Source organism: Nilaparvata lugens, chromosome 3, assembly GCF_014356525.2.
Source record: "Nilaparvata lugens isolate BPH chromosome 3, ASM1435652v1, whole genome shotgun sequence".
Lineage (NCBI taxonomy): Eukaryota > Metazoa > Arthropoda > Insecta > Hemiptera > Delphacidae > Nilaparvata > Nilaparvata lugens.
Window position 1 is genome coordinate 60,718,210 of NC_052506.1, and position 19,573 is coordinate 60,737,782.

General features: G+C 34.5%; 1 protein-coding gene across 1 annotated transcript; it reads left to right on the plus strand.

Moving 5' to 3' along the window:
* Window positions 1-17,261: 17,261 nt before the first annotated feature.
* On the plus strand, window positions 17,262-19,292 carry LOC120350525. The gene is made up of 2 exons (XM_039424269.1): window positions 17,262-17,851; window positions 18,826-19,292. The coding sequence occupies exons 1-2, from the start codon at window positions 17,498-17,500 to the stop codon at window positions 19,201-19,203; spliced, it is 732 nt and encodes a 243-aa protein (XP_039280203.1). The 5' UTR covers window positions 17,262-17,497; the 3' UTR covers window positions 19,204-19,292.
* The last annotated feature ends 281 nt before the right edge of the window (window positions 19,293-19,573 follow it).

Below are 19,573 nucleotides of genomic sequence, written 5' to 3' on the forward strand. Positions count from 1 at the left end.
TTACTTTTATCAGGTTACTTGAAAAATAAGATATAAAATCAAAGTATTGAACAACTCTAGTAAAAATATGATTATAGTCAAAATAAGAGAATTGATAAATTTTGAAGAATGAATATGATTAGGGGAGCCTTGCTTTAAAAAACTATTATTTGTGCTTAGAAGTGAATTTCAACTGTAAGCTTCAAGAAATTAATTAAGATTGTGTCTTTAGATATGAGTTTAAAGAGAAGTAATAATTAAGTTTGCTCTTTACTATAATGCTATGAAATTAATATAATGCTATGATATACTTATTTGGGCTTTTTAGGGTGGGGTGGTGTGGATTCTAAATGAGAAAAATTGAAAATTCTAAATACAATCTTTACCTGGCTCAGTCAATTCCCTATAGGATAATTGAAGTCTGAGACCAAAAACTCACTCCTACACTGAACACTGTCCAAACTCCAAGAGACTCACAGCAACTAACAGCAACTAACTGCAACTAACTCTCAAGACAGGGTCTGCCTGTTTATATACTAGAACCACGATTTTCCACCCCTCATCACCCTTCGCCCTCTAGCTCTGCCTACACTCAAACTCTTCAGCTAATATTCTGCTAACAAACTGGATTCAAATATCAATTTGAATTCACTATAATGTTTATTATGTTATATCATTTTAAACTATGGCTCCCCTTCATTATTAAAACAAATGATATCATACATTTTACCAATATTTAAACTCTAAAGTTTGGATACTGACAATTGAATGCATTGATTTGATTAATACAGTAATCAATCTTATAAATCTAATATGGCAAATACTTCAATAATAAATACATGAACTGAACAAAATACAATGTCATACAGTACATCATTACAATCGAGTTGAATAAATCAAATTAATAAGATACCAATCAATTACTACTTAATTAATTAAGCAGGTTTCTTATACTCATTGTCAACATGTTTCAATCAAATATACCTAATTTATTCTATTTACAAATTTGTCCTTAGCCTATGAATTCGGATTCAACTAACTTAATTAGCTTATAATAATTAAGTTATATATAATTGAATTATAATTCATTGTACAACATTATATTTGTTGAATACTTCATACATATAGCCTAATCTACTTCACGCCCTAGTTTTTATAAACATGTACTTGTTTCATATTTATGGTTTTGTGTGATCACCATTCAAATAATTGATCATCAAATAATTGCTTCAATAATATTCATATGCTGACCACGTGGTAAAATTGTAGCATATGATGACCACGTGGTTACATTGAAAACTACATATCTATATCCACTTCTCTCCTAACTATATATCTATATCGCTATTCACAATCTTCATTTACCTGCACTCAACTTATGCTATAGATATATACAAGGGTTGACACAAAACACAGTGGGCCATGTGGTTTCTATTGTAAACGTGTCTGTGACTGACGTTACTGTTATCATATATTTGTTAGCAAGTTTCTATGACAGAATGATTTTGTCTCAAACTATTTTGAAAAGAATAATAACCCCAGTCATCTGGCTAGGTAGGCTATTCAAATGCATTCTCAATAGTTTCGAGAAACGGTTCTTTTTATTATTCTAGCTCTTCGAGCGTTCATATTCCTAAATACAATATGTTCAGAGCACGTGTTACCACATAACAGAAATCTACAATTTTTAAATTTTAGGAGAGCATGTGGTCGCCATTTGTGGCTCAATATATAGATATAAGGGCTCTGATTATCGTACTAGATGATGCGGTACCGCCACTAATGACACCCGCCACCATTCGCCAAAGTGGTCAGCAATGAAAAATGATACAGGGTGGAATCAAAGGCTACACTCTATCAGAATACCTTATAAATTCTATTAATTTATGTTGCTACAGCTTTATACTATGACCTTTGTGATTCTTCAAATCAGATGTGTTGGTACTGGATAATTTATATGAATCTCGGGAACGTATTATTTCCAAAGATTTGATAATCAATGCTGTATATCACTGATTTATCCAACTTATTCACTGAAGAATATAGTTGGTTGGTAATCTTAATAATATTTCAATACTGGTAATAAAATAGACTATAACAAGATTGGTCATGCATGGAGACAGGATAATAAATAAAGGGTACACCATTCAAATAAACATACAATATAATTACATAAAATATCAACAAGCAAATGAAATATAGAGCAACAAGCATAAAAATAACAGAAGAACAAATATATATATTGAAAAATCTGGTGTGGTACACTCACACAACTTTCCTTGCTCATTGATTTATAAGCCTCATTCTTAAACGAGGATAATCTAGGGGAATAACATTATGCCGATTGGCGGCTAAATAATTCTATTAAAACTACGATTATACTATTGTTATTGTTTTCAGAGTACATTTTCCTTTGTTTGAATTATGAAATTTGAGGAATTTTCAAAAGTTGTCAAAACAGCTGTTATACAAATAAAATATTGATGTGTGTTCTTTTGAATAAACTGCTCTACCCACCCTCAAGCATGAGAAGGAGGTTACGAAGTAAATTTCTTAAGGATGCAGTGGACCCCCTGTTAGTTTCTCAGGGAGGAGACTCATGCTAGTTGATAGAGCTGATATATAACTATAAAGGGTATGAATTTGAAAAAAATTGGTCAAGTCATTTTTGAGAAAATTGTGAAAAACATGGTTTTTTAGTGATTAACCCCCATTTTTCTCAAGAATATTACAGAGCTCCTGCAATTTTCCCAGAAATGAGACACATGTCAGTTGATAGGGCTAATAAATAGCTATCTATGATATAAATTTGAAGAAAATCGTTAGAGCCGTTTTCGAGAAAACGGTGAAAAACATGGTTTTTTAGTAATTATCTGCCATTTTTTCCGCCATTTTTAATTCAATTTTATTGAATTTCTCATTGTCGGATCCTCATGGTATAAGGACATTAAGTTTGAAATTTCAAGTCAATTGGTTGATTAGGAATGGAGCTATTGTATTCACAGACATACACACATATACACACACACACATATATATACACACACACACACACACACACACACACACAGACCAACACCCAAAAATCATGTTTTTGAACTCAGGGGACCTTGAAACGTATAGAAAACATGAAATTAGGGTACCTTAATTTTTTTTGGAAAGCAATACTCTCCTTCCCTATGGTAATATGGCAAGGAAAGTAAAAATATCACAGATAGCTCACTAATGATTGACTTTGTTTTCTAGCACGAAATATTACCATGAGCTTCTTCAATCAGCAATCATATGCTTTCAAATTATACAGCTCAGTTATCGACTTGCTGTTGGTTGTCGAATAAAATTTTAAAATCTTCTTCCCAAATTGATATAAATAATTAAATATAAATTATAAATCTCAGAATATATTAATATGTATATCTCAAGGCTAGGGTTCGGCCTCTGGTGGAAATCAGATAAATCAATAATTTATCTTATGAACATGAGCTTCTTAAAAATCGTTATATTATACTGATAAAAAAGATGGTTAAGTGAGCATAGAATTATAATAAATCATATATTAATATATTTTTTCTCTGTGCATATTCAAACATGTAAATCTCATAAATTGTTCTTAATAATATTCCCTTTACGTTTAATGACTTGCCCAAGTTTTGATATTAATTTCAATATTTAAATAACCCTTCGTCGAGCTAGCTTTATTTAATCGTGATTCATTCGAAGCACTGAGGGCTCCCTTAATAACTTTTCAATTGAACTCACGTGTTGATTTTCACAAATTATGATGGCAATCCAGATTCTTCTCGATGTCCTAGGCCTTTCTGGTGAGCTGCTGTCATCTTCTCCAATTGGGATATTTAAATTGAGTGACTCATGTCTTGCTACAACCTCACTGAGTCCTATGAAATTACTTTTTAAATTCAAACTTAGATTTTTAAAACGTACAATTATTTAAAAAGGGATCTTGTGCTCTATAAATTGGTGGCTGTTCCCGGTGACCTCTGGCAAGCAAGTGGGCTTAGATCTACCCCTATTCTTTCCACGACCATCTAGCTGGTCCTAGCCTCACTACTATGCAATAATATGATTCAATATAGTCCATGCTAATCTGCTAGGTTACTACATAAAGAGCAAATATTATAATTTTCAAATATTCATTTTTTATCCGTTACATAAACTGGATACTGTATAGTTTACAAATTCTTATCATTTATATAATAAATAATGTATATTTTTGAATCAACTTGCTTTTACTGCTGTTCAGTTACTGTATTTTGATTGGCGTATTCTAAAATTACAAATGTATTCATGTGCTGAGTAAGATATACCACATTTCCTTAATATTTTTATTTATTTAAACATTTTGTCCATGCTCGTATGACATAATAAATATTTTGTATTTTTTAAAACATTTTTTCTTTTACATTGACATGCCATGCTTGTTACCATCCCTCTGATCACATTTCAAGCAAATGCTATTTGTATGCATCTAAATTTGCCACAGGTGTCTGGCTAATTCTCAATTTATATGGCTTGACCAATTATTTAGGTTGTCGACCAGTAAGTATCAATGAACCTAACCTCAAAAATTCATTATTTTATATTATTAAATAAATAGCAATAATATTCTCCTTTTCATTTGGCTGTTCAAAACTGTAGCCTGGATATCCGTTATTATCTAATCTCGAGTTTGTTGACATCGTATCTAGTGATAGAAATACAGCTGTTTGCTTGAGACCTATAAATTCTTTTCATTTAGTGATTTTGATAACTATTCAAAATTATAATCTTACAGCAGTTTTAAAAATTGTGCTTTCTTTGATAAAGTTTACAACTTTATTGAAACTTTACTAAAACAATTATGAAAACTTAGAAAGACTTTATCCCAAAGTTCCGAGGAAATTATGTTTGTAATTTTTTTATCCATTTCATTTGGGTGTCACGCCTCCCCTGGACTTTCTCCACGCCCCCCAGGATAGGAACCCCTGCTCTAAATGAAGAAACTGGTAGTACAATAATTATTTATTATGTTGCTTATAATTTTTCACGAAGCAATGTTCTGACTTGAGACACATTGAATCATTTTTTTTATGACAATAGAGATTTCGATTGGTATTAATGCTTCTGTTTTCTGGGTACCGTACCATTATCTTTTAGGCCATTTTTTGTCCGTGTCACTGAGCGTTCTATTCCACTGTTCCGTTCAGCTCTGAGTGTTTTAAAAATAATTTCCTCTGCTAAAATTTCGAAGTAGAATACAGCAAATAAGAATGATAAAAAATTTGGAAGTTTCATGTATAAATATTCAATACTCCTGAGATTTTGCAAATCAGCAACTTACCTGTAGAAATAGTTGTTTTTAAAAACTTAGTGAGAATAGCGGACTGTCATTTTTCAGCCCAATATACTAGTAGTTCAGTGAACAGTAGACCTCGCGCAGCTATAAACCACAGTCTTCTCTTATACTGTCCATCAGAGTAAATCCTATCCATAGCCTATTTCGTGTCGGCGAGATATTGGTGTAAAAACGGCTAATGGCTGTTAAGGGCACACTTCAAATTAATAAATTCTGTGAGCATACAACGAAAGCCTGATTTTTATCATCAGCGTAGTTAAATCAAGAAAATTATAATATTCTGTAGAGTATTGAATAGTGGAAATCTAGATTCAGAACATGTCAAAATAATAGACAAAATTGATTGTTTCAAGCGCCAAAGTATAAATACGATGCAATGTAGGAAGCAGTACTATTTACTATGGTGAAGGGAGTCAGCCGCGTCGGCTGCTTCCCCTTCCACAGCGTCAAATTGTATCACAAATACATAACAATACACATCAATGGATTTGCAATGAAAAATTAATAATTTGCCGACATTAATAATTTGTCTCATTTTCTTTTTATTGAGGTTGGTAGCACTGGGCTACCTTGAAAGTTTACTTGTAATTAGAGCTCTAGAATTTTACTTATTTACTGATTTCCAGTGTCATATTTTCTCTTAAGTAAGTGTTAAAGTGTTTAAAGTGTTTAAAATTAGAAATAGAACAATTGAAATCTGAAATTCAGCGTGAGTGTGAAAGTTCAAATCAAATAATCACGGCACTGAAGAACGAAAATAAATCTTTATTGTAAAGAGTGCAGTCAATGTCTACGTCTATTGAAGCATTAGAGGCGGATAACTTAGTTTTGAGAAATGAAGGAGATGTGGATCGGAAAGAGACAAATAAATGGAGGACACTGCATGATGATTTGTATGTTAAGTCAGGAAAGCATAGAGAAATTCAGTCGGAAAAACGAAACTCTAAAAATTGTAATAGAAGGTTATCAAATCGAAAGTCCAAAAATCGATCTAAGGAATCTGATTCTGGTAGGTCTACCACTTGTGAGGCTAAAGTACATCATTACGCTGATAGCCAAGGGAGAAATGTGCGAAGAGAGTTTGAGAAGAATAACAGCTACAATTTTACCTCTTTCGTAAAGCCGGGTGCAAAATTCCGGGACGTCTTACCCAATAATTTTGATGATTTTGGTGCGAAGGACTTTGTAGTATTTCAAGCAGGCTCAAACGACGTTAGTAAGAATGAGGCTAAAGATGTTCTTATAGCACTAAGGCGGAGTTTGGCGGCAATGTATAAAACAAATGTACTTGTTTTTTCGATTCCTCTTCGGTACGACCTGCCACGCTGGTCTTGCGTCGATTTGGCAATAAGAGAAACTAATAAGGCAATGTTGAAAATATGTCGACGGTTTTCACATGTGAAGTTTATAGACATAAGTGATTTAGGACGAAGATTCTTCACAGGTCATGGTATGCATTTGAATTTACTTGGGAAAAAATACGTGAGTGATAGGATTGTAGAATGTGTGAATGATCATTTCACATATTTGAGTTCATTTCCTCCTATTACTCCCCAACATGGTTCTTTTTTAGAAGAGTAGAGGAGCGAAGGTCTGATTCGATTACTACGCCTGTATGCACACAAACTGTGACTGATGTTGCCATTTCGACAAGTGATTCATATAAGATTCCAGTTTATAACCGTAACAATCTCAAAGGTGGTGCTGATAGAGATATTTTTATTAATAAATTGAAATTATCTATTCTTCATATTAATATACAATCCATCAGAAATAAATTGAGCATGATAGGAGCTGAACTTGTAAACAAACCAGTGGATGTTTTATGTATGTGTGAACACTGGTGTGTGAGAGATGAAATAGATTGTTATGTGCCATCTAATTACGTGCTTGCTAGTTTCTATTGTAGAGAGCCACCACAGTTACATGGGGGATCGTCCATATATGTTAAGAAAGATAAAATTTTTGAAGTTATCGACGTAGCCAATCTTTGCACTGATTTTCTATGTGAGGCTTCAGCCATCAAGCTTATTGAGAATTCTATTATTGTAATAAATGTATACAGGACTCCGAACTCTGTTGTAGAGACTTTCTTTGTGTATCTTGAAAATATGTTGGAATATATTCTCACAAAAAGTTGTAAATCTATTATATTGGCAGGAGATTTTAATGTAAATATCTTGGATGTTAACAGTTTGGCTTGTAATGATTTTTTAAATCTTCTTAGATCTTTTAATGTTTATTGTACGAATAAGTTGCCCACTAGGGGGCAAGCTTGCCTAGATAATATTGTCACTGATATTCAACCTGATTTATGTAAAGTATCATTGCTGGGTGAAGGAAGATTGTCAGATCATGCAGGGGTGTGGCTGGAGATTTCTGTAGAAGATTCTAAGACTGGGAATGTACGAAACAAGACTGTAACCAAACGATTAATAACTGATGAGAGATTATTAGAACTTAAGAATAGATTTTTGAATGTTAACTGGTCTCAGAACTGTTACAATGAAAATTTGAATGTAGCTTTTGAAAATTTTATGAATGTAATATTGAATCATTTTAATATATGTTGTTCTGTAATTACTTATGTTGAAAGTGCTAAGAAAAAATCTTGTAACAAGTGGTACACACCTCAAATAGCAAATATGAGAAATTGGCTGATTATTTTGTATAATAGATGGAAGTATAGTCATGACATTGAAGATAGGCAAAACTTCTTGAAATTTAAAAGAGATTATAGGAAAGCCATTGCAAACTCTAAAATTAAGACCAATGATGACTGTATTACTAGAGCAAAAAATATGTGTAAAGCGGCATGGAATATTATAGAAACTGAGTCAGCAACTTCTGGATATAAACAGCAAGAGCCACCTATATCAGCAGATGTTTTAAACAATTATTCTATAAATGTATCATGTGCTATTAATGCTAGTAACGTACCTTCTGAGAATCATTCAATTTTGTTAAATAAATTTAAAATGCCTTTGAACTTAGAAAATAATAATTTCAAATGGAAAAAATCCCAAGTCCCATTGCGCTTATGATAATTTTAAATGTTACTTTATTAACTCAGTAAGCTCAGAAAGTTATTGCTCAGTTGAACCAGAGCTACGATTAAAAAGATGATTTGGGAATTATCAAGTGGCACTTTTTGTTTTTCACTGGGATTTTCATTTTATAACATGTAGAGACCCTTGTAGAACAACAATCTGTTAAAATTTTTATGGGAAAGATTTCATGGGGAAAATGAAGTTTTTCATTGACATTGTCATCCGTAACTCGGAACGCCATGATAAATCTTGACATCTAAAGCTGCATACTTTTCTGCAATTTGATTAATCAGAATAGCAATGGCATCTTTTGTAATGAATTGTTCAATACCGTCCATAATATTAGCTTTTATTGCACTCGCCATTTCAGATAATCGTTTTTCAAACTCTTCCTTTGTTAATGAAGAACTAGTCAATTTCTGCAAAGTAGATTCTAAATATTGCTTATCAATTAGTGATGGCTGTGTTTCATTTACTTTAGTAAAAATTTCTGTACTAAGCTGTTTTAATTTAGTATTGAGATTTCTGTCCAGCACCTCCAAATTCTTAATTTTATCTGATATGGCTTATAATTTCTTATCTAAATAAGCTTTATCAACTTTATCGTTGTTAATACTCACCAACTGGGATGAAAAGCTGTCTGTTAAAGTTTTCACTTCTCCTAGAGCAGATTCTAAAGTTAGAGTTCTCTCTCCAATAGCTTTATCAATATTAGCACTAAAATTTTGTAATGTACTTAGAATATGTTCTCTTTCAATTATGCTCACTCCAATATTCTTTGTATTTTCCGAAACGAGTTTGGTTATTTGCGAATCTAAATAAAATTTCACAGCTTCGCTGATTCCTTGTTGATTTATCGATTCGATTATCTTCTGCGTTATCGAGTCAATATCACACGTAAGATTAGCAACAGCAGCCCCAGCACTAGGTGTATCAATTCGACCGAATCGATGCAGAGTCATCGTAACACTAAACAATTAGTTTTGCTTCTTTTAGCTCTTCAATTATAGACGCGATCTCAATATCATGTCCAGTGTTGCCAGAAGCTTTTGAGGAATAGAGTAAATTTAATCTTTCCACTAATTCGTCAAAATTATCAAAGTATTGATAAATTCTATCATGAGAATTATTTTTTGCAAATTTCAATAAACCCCATCCCTTCTTTTTACTAATTTTTTTACTGGGAAATAACTTCTGAATCATTTGCGATTTAATTCCCTGATTTCGTTTAACATACCCTCTTCGATCTAAATGTATGCCTGTAAGTGTTAAGATTTTTTTATACTTATCCAGATCTCTCTGATTATAAAGATTCGAATTCGGTCTTGAACTGAATAATAACTCAAGTAGACCGTGTGTTAAATGAAATCTTTCATTATTAATATCTATATAACCATCGTCGAATATTACTTGCTGATTTCCATATAATACACGTCATCTTTAGAATTGTATGAAATTCCATAACTAATTGAATTATTCAATTTTTCCGCATGAAACGTTTTTAGATATTGTGACAGCACATCATCGTTTTTACTAGAACCAAGTAAACTGTTTTCAAATTTAGTCGAGCTTAAAAGATTGTCTGTTGAACTCTCATAGCTTTTATCATAACTCGAGTGTTCATCACCAATTTCCATACTCTCTTGTTCCTCTTTTACTTCTTCCTTTTTTACACCAGAGTGAAAACTAGATTTGGTTTTTCCCAATTCAATTATAGGTTCTATCAATGGTGATAGAGTTTTCCTATTGTATTCCTCCGATCGTTTTTCAAAATTAACTAAGCTTTTATGCTTGTCGCTGATTACTTTTCTCAATTTCTTAATCTTTTCGATTAAACTCTCCTTCTTGTTATTTACTATGTTCCTTCCTCTCCTCCTCCTATATGTTTTAGACAACATGACTGTACAAAGAATTAATCTCTACTGAACGGAAAGAATCGTGTCCAGTGTATCCCAATATTTTCCTTCCTTTATATCACATTCTTTCAAAATTGTAACAAAATTATGCGGTTTACGATTCCAAACTGTATGACAAAGTTTACTGAAATCTTTATAAGAAATATCTCCTCCAACATGATCTCTGTGAATTAATTTGAGACTCAATAAATCCATCTTAAAAATTATAATCATATTTGCTTTGTCTCTAGTGAAATGTTTCTGTGTAGCTCCATAACTCTGAATTAAATATGCTGTGTCAATATTTTGATGACGTCCCATAGTAAAATATTCTCTTATCTGTGGCACATTGCTCAGTTGTAAGTCATCAAAAATTACTAAGCTATATTCGGGGATACGGATGGGGAATTTGGCTCACATCCTCTTTCATGTGAAATCCGATATTTTTCAAACCTGCAAATACCTTCTTGAGAAAAACATATTTTGGTTGATATAAGCTCTTGCTAAATAAGTAAATGTGCTTAAATCTTAAGCCATTTTCAGCAAATACTAAATTAAATAAGAGATTTGTTTTTCCTCCAGCACTGGGAGAAATAATTAACATTCTTGCATTATGAGGAAGTAAGTCTCCATTTTTACAAAATGCAGGCTTTTCTTTATCTGTAATTAATTTATCAAAGTTAACAATTGGTATTTGACTCATGATTACAAATGTACAGAACGTGATCTGATAAGCTACTGAAAATTTTTACAAAAGTTAGATCAGTGCCGCTATGAATGAGAGCAATGACTGAGCACACATGCATTAGCATAGAGGAGCGTATCAAGAGATTGGAATGTAGACACCACTCTCCACCTCCTGTCATCATCATCAGACAGAGGATGGATGTATCTACCTTCTCTGTTCCTCACCCTCTTTTCTGCTTATCAGCTATTGAGTGTGCAAAGATTCTTATATTACGAAATGAAACTATGGATTGAAATGAGAACCAATGTTTGATAATAATACTTCTATTATATTTTCAACGAATGTACATCATGATATTTACAATAGATTATTTACAATAAATGTACATGATATTTACAATAGATTACAAAAGATTATTTTTCATCTAATAATTGATCTTTACTAATATAACTAGGTGTTGAAAATCCAATCCATTTCACTAACAATCCTTTTTTATCACGTTTTAATATTTTTTCAATCAAATACACTTGTCTCTCCGATTTGTTTAATTGTGTTTTTTTAATTTCTTCTGCATAAAACCGACCACTAATTACTTCACCGTTTAGATCTCTCAGTGAGTAGGTTATAGGTTTAGAAAGAAATATAGAGTGAATCACAAAATACTCTGCGCTCCAGTTTATGTTATAAGATTTATCGAAAAATAATCGTTTCTTCGAGATTCGCACGATATCACCTAGCTTAAATTTTGGTTTTGAATTTTTCAATTTATATCGTCTATTGAATGCAGAATTCAATGACATTAAAACATGAGTACGATTTTTCTTACCAACATCCTTAGGTTTCATTCTAATGGATGAATGCGTTGTTGCATTATAATCACGAACCAAACTGTCTAGCTCTGATATCCAGTTTTTGGTTCCACGCTCAGTTAAATATCTATAAATTTTTGCTTTAATTGTTCTATTAAACCTTTCAACTATGGAGGCTTTCTTATCGGTAAAAACATGGTAATGTTTAATACTATATCTATCTAATAACGCTTTAACTTTTGAATTAAAGAATTCTGTTCCCTGATCTGTTTGGAACAGCTTAACTCCCTTATTTTTAGAAATAATTGGTTCGAGAGCGTTAAATACAGATTGGCTTGTCTTGTCTTTTAATGGTACACAATATGCAAATTTTGAAAAACAATTAACAACAACTAAGATATATTTATAACCCTTATTAAAACGCGATAAACTTGTCATCTCAATAAGGTCGGCTTGAAGCAGGTCTTTTTCACTTTTCAGTTCATATTTGCGAGTGGCATAGTTCACACGCGGCACGCTATGAAGCTCTAAAGCTAGCTTAGATCTAATAATATTCATGATATTTACAACAGACAAATCAAAATTAGTGGTGTTGGATGATTGTCACGGAACATACTGAGCAATCAGTTAGAGTGTTGTGGGCACTCTATAATGTCCAAAAGGGAGAGTGTCTATCTCATTCTCCGCAATGTACCTCTTATCATCATAAGGACTCAAACAGATTTTTGCACATTCAACCTGATACATACTATGATTATAGGATCTTAACATACTAAATTTTTCTACATGTTCACTACGTTCAAACAATGATTTCCTATACAAATTAAAATTAAGTTTTCTACATTTAACCGCGGTCTTTACTCCTTTTGCTACACACTTATTTACAGGTTCGTCATCATTCTCATTACATACTAAAAAGGAGTAAAGTTTCGATCTTAGGCCTATAAATTTACTGATAGGTTGTGAGGATGTCTCGTCCTTGAACTTTCCTACAACTTTATTTCTCTCCATGGAAAAGCAAGGGTGGCAAGGTGGATAGTTAGAAGTATCGAATAGGCTCAAATTTTCTCTAATCAACTGATACACGTCTTCGACTTTCACGTTTAGAAGAAAACTGTCGGTATCGGTCATACAGAGTTCTACGCAGTGCCAGGGTACGATTTTTTGCAACTTGCAATTTAAAAAAATCGTACATATGGAATTTACTCAACTCCAGTATGGAAAACCCAGAATAGACAGGCTTGTAAGTTCCAATTTACGAGAGAAAACCGCGATCACGTTTGGACTAATTATTTGCCAGCGTTTGCATAACGGATTTGAAATGTACTTGTCTAATCGTTTTTCGTCTGTAATAATTTTAACATTGATTTGTTTCCGGACTGATTGTATCGTTTTTCCAAAGATCAAATTGCAACAGGCCTTAAAGAAGGATATTTCAAATTTATTTTTCGCGGCCTGTCTATTTCTGATATTGAAGTCGATGTAGCTTTTCAGCCAGGGAGATTGGGAAAAGCTTATTATGCGATGTACTTTCATTAATTTCAAACCGAGCTGAAGGTAGAGTTTTAAATTGAGGTAGTGTACAATGTACTTTTCACGGTGAAAAAGTGTGTTCATGAGTTTTCTGGTTCCAGTTTGACCGTTCTCATTTGTTTGGTAGTTCGACAGCAATTCCCGCGGCGGTGTTAAGTGGAGAGGGGCGAGGGGGAAGCTGGCGTGCTTATCGTGTAAATCTTTCGGGTACTCGAGATCACATTCAATTACGTAACCAGTTCCTGAATTGCTGTCCAATTTCGCGAAATCAAGCTTGGAAATTTCTTCCTCTGTGAGGAATTTGAAATTCCCAAGGGGCAAAGATCTGCTCATAGCTTCCGAGTATAAACTGTTTGCATCGATATAAAGGAGATAATTACTCGGTTTTGAAGGGTCGTATGTTTCGGGTAGATGTTTGTTATTCGCTTCACAATAACGTTTACCGATAAATGAGACCCCGCCTCTCATTCCCGCTTCGAACATGAGATGCATGTCCGGGTCTGTAATTAATTCCAGTTCGACTTTGGTGTATTTCAACATGCAATTCCAGGTGAAGTGCGCGAGAGAAACAAAATGGGTGACATCAAGGCCGTATGAGCTAAAAAGCGTAGACCTCATGGATTCAAAAACTTCCGCTAATAGCATCACGTCCAAACATAAATAAAAATCGTGATATTCACCCAGATTTTTCAGTTTGAATGTTGAGAACACTCTTTGTGCATGTTGATATTCTTCGCGAGTCAGAGGTGTATCAGTTAAATCATTATGAAAACATTCGATGGGGGGAAGTGACGTTTCCGCGAATTTTTCGGGACAGCTCATGTACGAGTAAGGATATACTCCTTTTTTCAACAAGAGCTGTCTGTGTTCGCGAGGTGGATCATGAAACACCAAAAATAATCGCTCGAACTTCTTTTCCATGTCTGTACTTTCTACCAAATTACGCACCAATACTTCCAAGGATTCGTTCATAAACTTGTAGGAATCTAGAAATTTAATTTTGCCTACCGAAAGTGTCAAAAATCTCTCTGACATATTTGCAATGCAGGAAATTTCTTTTCTACATTTACCGAGCAATTTCAGAATAAAATGCGAATCAAAACCGGAGAAATTATGAAAATAACACAAAATGTACTCCGGAGTACGAGCTGTTAAATTGCAAGAAATGTGTGCCGCACACAAGTAATTACCGGTTTCATGCGCGTGGTGACGACATTTAATATCCGTGTCTAAAAACGGTTCAGCACAAAGCCCGCAGTTTACCGAATTTTGAAATTCGCGCTCTTGACTTTCGGATAAAGCTTGCATCGGAATTTCTCGTTTCATATCCTCATACAAAATGTCGCCGAGATCTGTAATTTCCTGAAGAAATTTCTCCATGATTTTTTCGTCTAAACTACTCGATCTATGGAGTACAGGTCCGTAGGCAATTCCCCCGTTAACATCGATAACAACAAAACAATACCCGCAAGGAATATGCCGCGTTGTTTTCTTTGTGTAACTACAAGTAATTTCATCAGAATCGGAATCGGATTCGTCATCATCAAGCTTCACAACGTAAGTTTCTAAATCCGCGTAAATGGTGTACTTTTTCTTCAACGTCACGCCTAGTTTCTTGAATTTAATTGTCTCTCCGCGTTTAGGATATGAAACTCGCTGAGATTCAAACTTGGAACAAAGTTCCACATGTTTCAACAAATTTGCTTCACCATCGGTATTCTTAGTTTTGTTTGATGTGAACCGGTGAAAACAGAAATTGCAAATGTGTACTTGTCCGCGGCGTTTTGAAAGGTGGGAGAGACGACGTGATAATCCGTTTTTCCCGTTCGCGGTATTTACTAAACAGAAATGAGTTTTTCCTGCATCGCCTTTTAGCATTAAAAGATTAATTTGGTGTTTATGCGTGCGGAAAATGCTTGTACGGAAGGGGAAAAACTTTTTGTTGTCATACGCGATGACGTGAATTGCAATATCCGGATTGAGTATTTCAAATTTCTTAATATCGCGTGTCATCACCAGGAAATTTACTCCTCGCGTATTAAGTGTGTGAGCAAACTTGCTCAAATACTTTACACTCAAGTCCGAGTTCCTTGGCTTCTGATGGAAATACGCGAGCACTGACCATAAAAAGCATTTTTCGTCAGAGAGATTTTTGACATTTATAATACATTTTTTGTTTTTCAAAAACTGGGGTGTTTGAATGAAACTGGATGTGTATATAGGATTAAATTTAATCACGTTCACATCCAGTGATTCAATTTTCTTTAGCACCCATCCACTCCCATGTCTTACGAAATTTTCGAAAGATGAGAGGATTTTTTTCACAGCCAAGAAAAAATGCTCATTAAAGTCATCATAGTTCTCAAGGACACTTAGTCCTATGTTGGAGTAACTATGTAGATTTATGAGAGTCGAGACAGTCTCACCAACCTGCTTGTCATCCAATACCACTAATTTATACAATAAAACATTTAATACTATGAACCACTTAACATTCCCATCATACCGTGCCGCATGTTCCCTAATTATGTCGAAAACTCGACGTTTCGACCACTCAAGCACGTTGGTGATGTCGATATCCTCAGGCTTATCATCGAGGGTGATGCGATGACGCACCGCTGCAGAATTGACACCGCGTAGTCTGCGTTCCCTCAGCATGATTCTGAAAAACAAAAGAATAATGATCAGGATGAGATAGAGTACAACAGCATGTTTAGTTGTGAATTGGCATTGGTAGAAGAAGGCTGTGTGTGAAAATGATATCTCAAGATCACATAATGTTGTATGAAAGATTAAGATTATTATCTTTTGATAAAAGATGGTCGAAATCTTCTCCGCATTTGTCCGCGGAAAACATGGCGAAAGAGGGATTTATATTCTCATCTGCACCAGACATTGTGCGATGTGTATTTTGTTCAATTTGTTTGGGAAAATGGGAAGAAAGTGACATACCAGCAATAGAACATGCAAGGTACAGTCCGAACTGTAGAAGGAAAGATAATATAACAATTGAAGAGGAGAATTTCGATAATAATATTCTACGAGAATATGAAGAAAGATATTTAACTTTTAATTGTGTAGAAGATTCATCCGTTCAAGGAGAGTATTTTGAAAAGCATCATCTACATTGTGACTTTTGTAAATCATTATCCAATAAAGCAGAGTATTTCGCGAGAAATGGTTATTTCTTACATAAAAATCCATTCTATCTGCAATGTGTCTATTGCAAATATATTATCGAAAATCCATTTGAAAAAGTAATACATTTACCGTTTTGTTTATATGAAGAGTGTGAGAAAGAAGAGCGGGGGTTGGATGTTCCGGATATAGCGTATCGTAAAGATGAGGTAAAATCGCATGCATGCAGTATATTGTAGAAGGTTTTTTATCCTCCGAGGACAAAAACTGTGCTCCGAGGACAAAAACTATGCTCCGAGGACAAAAACTGTGCTCCAAGGACAAAAACTGTGCTCGAGGACAAAAACTGTCCTCCGAGGACAAAAATTGTCCTCCGAGGACAAAAAAATTGTCCTCGAAGGATAAAATTAAAGTAAAAATGAACTTACATGTGTTGATTTGACGAAATGACAGCTATCTCCTCGGCTATGCTTCTCTCAGCTCAGGTAGCTCCTCGACTGTGGTTGTCTCAGCTCAGGTATCGTCTCAGCTTAGCTATCTCCTCGGCTATGCTTCTCTCAGCTCAGGTAGCTCCTCGACTGTGGTTGTCTCAGCTCAGGTATCGTCTCAGCTTAGCTAGCTCCTCGCCTATGCTTCTCTCGATGCAGGTATGTTTCCCTCACGAGAGCACAACTGCTTATGAGACCAGAAACTGAGTTGTGAGGTGAGAAAATGCTGTGAAAAACAATGAAATATTTAATAACTGCAACCAAATATTAGAAATCAATAAGTAAGTGTTATTTCAAAAATATCAGAATGTAACGGATTATACTTACTTACAATCAAATGTCAGCGTTGTGCTGCTGGTAAACCTCTGGGGAGTTGAGTACAGCACGCTCCAATTGCACATGCCCCCTCGTATGCTCTCTCTCACTCGTACAAGCCTGCAACAGACAGAGAAACGACTTGGTATAAAATCAGTTGCCTCAGAGGAAAATCACCATTTACGTTAGAGAAGAGTTAAGTGAACTTATATACCCTACGTGAACTTCTCCCTAATCATCATCTACACAATGGATTCATCATCATCTTCAAGCTTCATCATACCAGACAGCCCACCAACAGAGCAGCAGCTCAACTACTGGCAGCAGAAGCAGAAAGCTCGCAGCTCGGCTGCCACCTCCGCTGCCATGGCTGCCGCCTCCGCTGTCTCCGCCGCCTCCTCCTCCGCCTCACCCCTGAAGAGACAGGGAATCTTCGTTCAACGAGAGAGGGGTGAGGAGATCGTGATTCCGGACAGTCCTCTGCCACAATCTACACCGGCTACCTGGGCGCCGCGACGAGCGGTGCTGTCAACTCAACCCAGCAAGCAGCCGGTGAAGAGGAGGCTAGTTTTCGAGGACGAGGGCGTGCTCACTCAATCAAAGGTTAGCTTAAAGAAATATTATTATTGTATTAACATGTAATGTGCACAAAATCTTTATAAAATGTGAATTAGTTTTTTTAAAACTAATTTCCAATGGATAAAATCTTTTGTGTACATTACAAGTCATTACTGATTCTTATACTGTGAGCGAAGTCAAGACTGAGCTTGACTTCTAATTGTGCTATCAAAACAATCTGAACACAGATAAATTTTCATGATGGTTGCATTGAAATTTGGATAAAAATTCAAAATAAACATGTTTTAGTAATTTTGATGAATTCGAATATGTTGTATGAAAGATTATACTGAAACAATTCAATTATCTAGCAATTTGAATTGAGTTATGTTAAAGTAATCGGAGAATTTCCGAGTTATTACTCATATATCATTATTATTACTTACTATATCAAATTACTGATTCGAATAATACATTGTTATTTGAATTATGAAAAATCCGATCACATGCATAAACTGTTTATAATATTTCGTGTGAAACAAAATTATTGTTGATAAAAATGTCCATGTAATGAACTGAAATATTGATTTGAATAATACATTGTTATTTGAATTATGAAAAATCCGATCACATGCATAAACTGTTTATAATATTTAGTGTGAAACAAAATTATTGTTGATAAAAATGTCCATGTAATGAACTGAAATATTGATTCGAATAATACATTGTTATTTGAATTATGAAAAATCCGATCACATGCATAAACTGTTTATAATATTTCGTGTGAAACAAAATTATTGTTGATAAAAATGTGCATGTAATGAACTGAAATATTTTTCGAGTCAATTATCTAGCAATTTGAATTGAGTTCAAGTAATTGGAGAATTTCCGAGTTATTACTTACTTTCAGTTTTGAGTAGTGAATCTGTTGAGCAAGTTCTCTCTCTCTCTCTCTCTCGTATGATTTGATGATGAAAAATCTGAAACAAATAAGAGTCTAATGAAATATTTTTCAACAGAAACGTGTGCCGGAAGAGGACAGCTCGATCGTGCCTCTCTTGAGGGAGGAGGGGGAAGTGGAGACAGAGGACGAGGACTTCCTGAGATTGTTGAATAGCCGCACCGAGAAGCCATGGACGCCTCTCCGCGAGTTGGAAGAGGGCATGGCATATCCGATATGTGATGTGAGAGAGGCGTCCAACCAGCACGGGCGGCGAATTGTGCTCAAAATCTGGGTACCCGGACTACGTACAACAGATGTTTATCTTCCAGAAAGATTTAGCCGGATTTTGAGCACAAAAGACATTGAAAATTTTAAATTAAAGTGCAAAACCTTATCTCTGTTTGTAAAGCATGTTAATGCTTTTATGACTGACATAAAAATTGTTAAATGCTAAATTAGCATTTAGCATTTTTTATGTCACTAAGCATCTAGCATTAACATGCTTTACATGTTAATATGTATGTGTCAGTAGTGTTCAATAAATAGTTTTTTTGTTATTCTATAAAAATTGTTCTCAATTCTCACCTGTTATACACAGTTCACTAGAAGTAGTAGTAAAACACGTACACAACCAGACGTTCAGTCAGCACTATCCACTTTTATTATGAGGAGTGCTGTGAAATGAATGTTTTTTTTATAGCTTGTTGTACGCATGCACAAGGGTGAGCGTTAGACACATCAGGCACAGCAGTCAAGGCCGACTTCAGTCAAAGGTCGGGCATTGCTCCCTCACATCTGTTTTAGCACACGCTCAAATCTGTATC

Coding starts and splice junctions, on each gene's coding strand:
- LOC120350525 (XM_039424269.1), top strand. CDS start 17,498: ATGGATTCATCATCATCTTCAAGCTTCATCATACCAGACAGCCCACCA. Junction 17,852..18,825: donor GCGTGCTCACTCAATCAAAG/GTTAGCTTAAAG, acceptor ATTTTTCAACAG/AAACGTGTGCCGGAAGAGGA.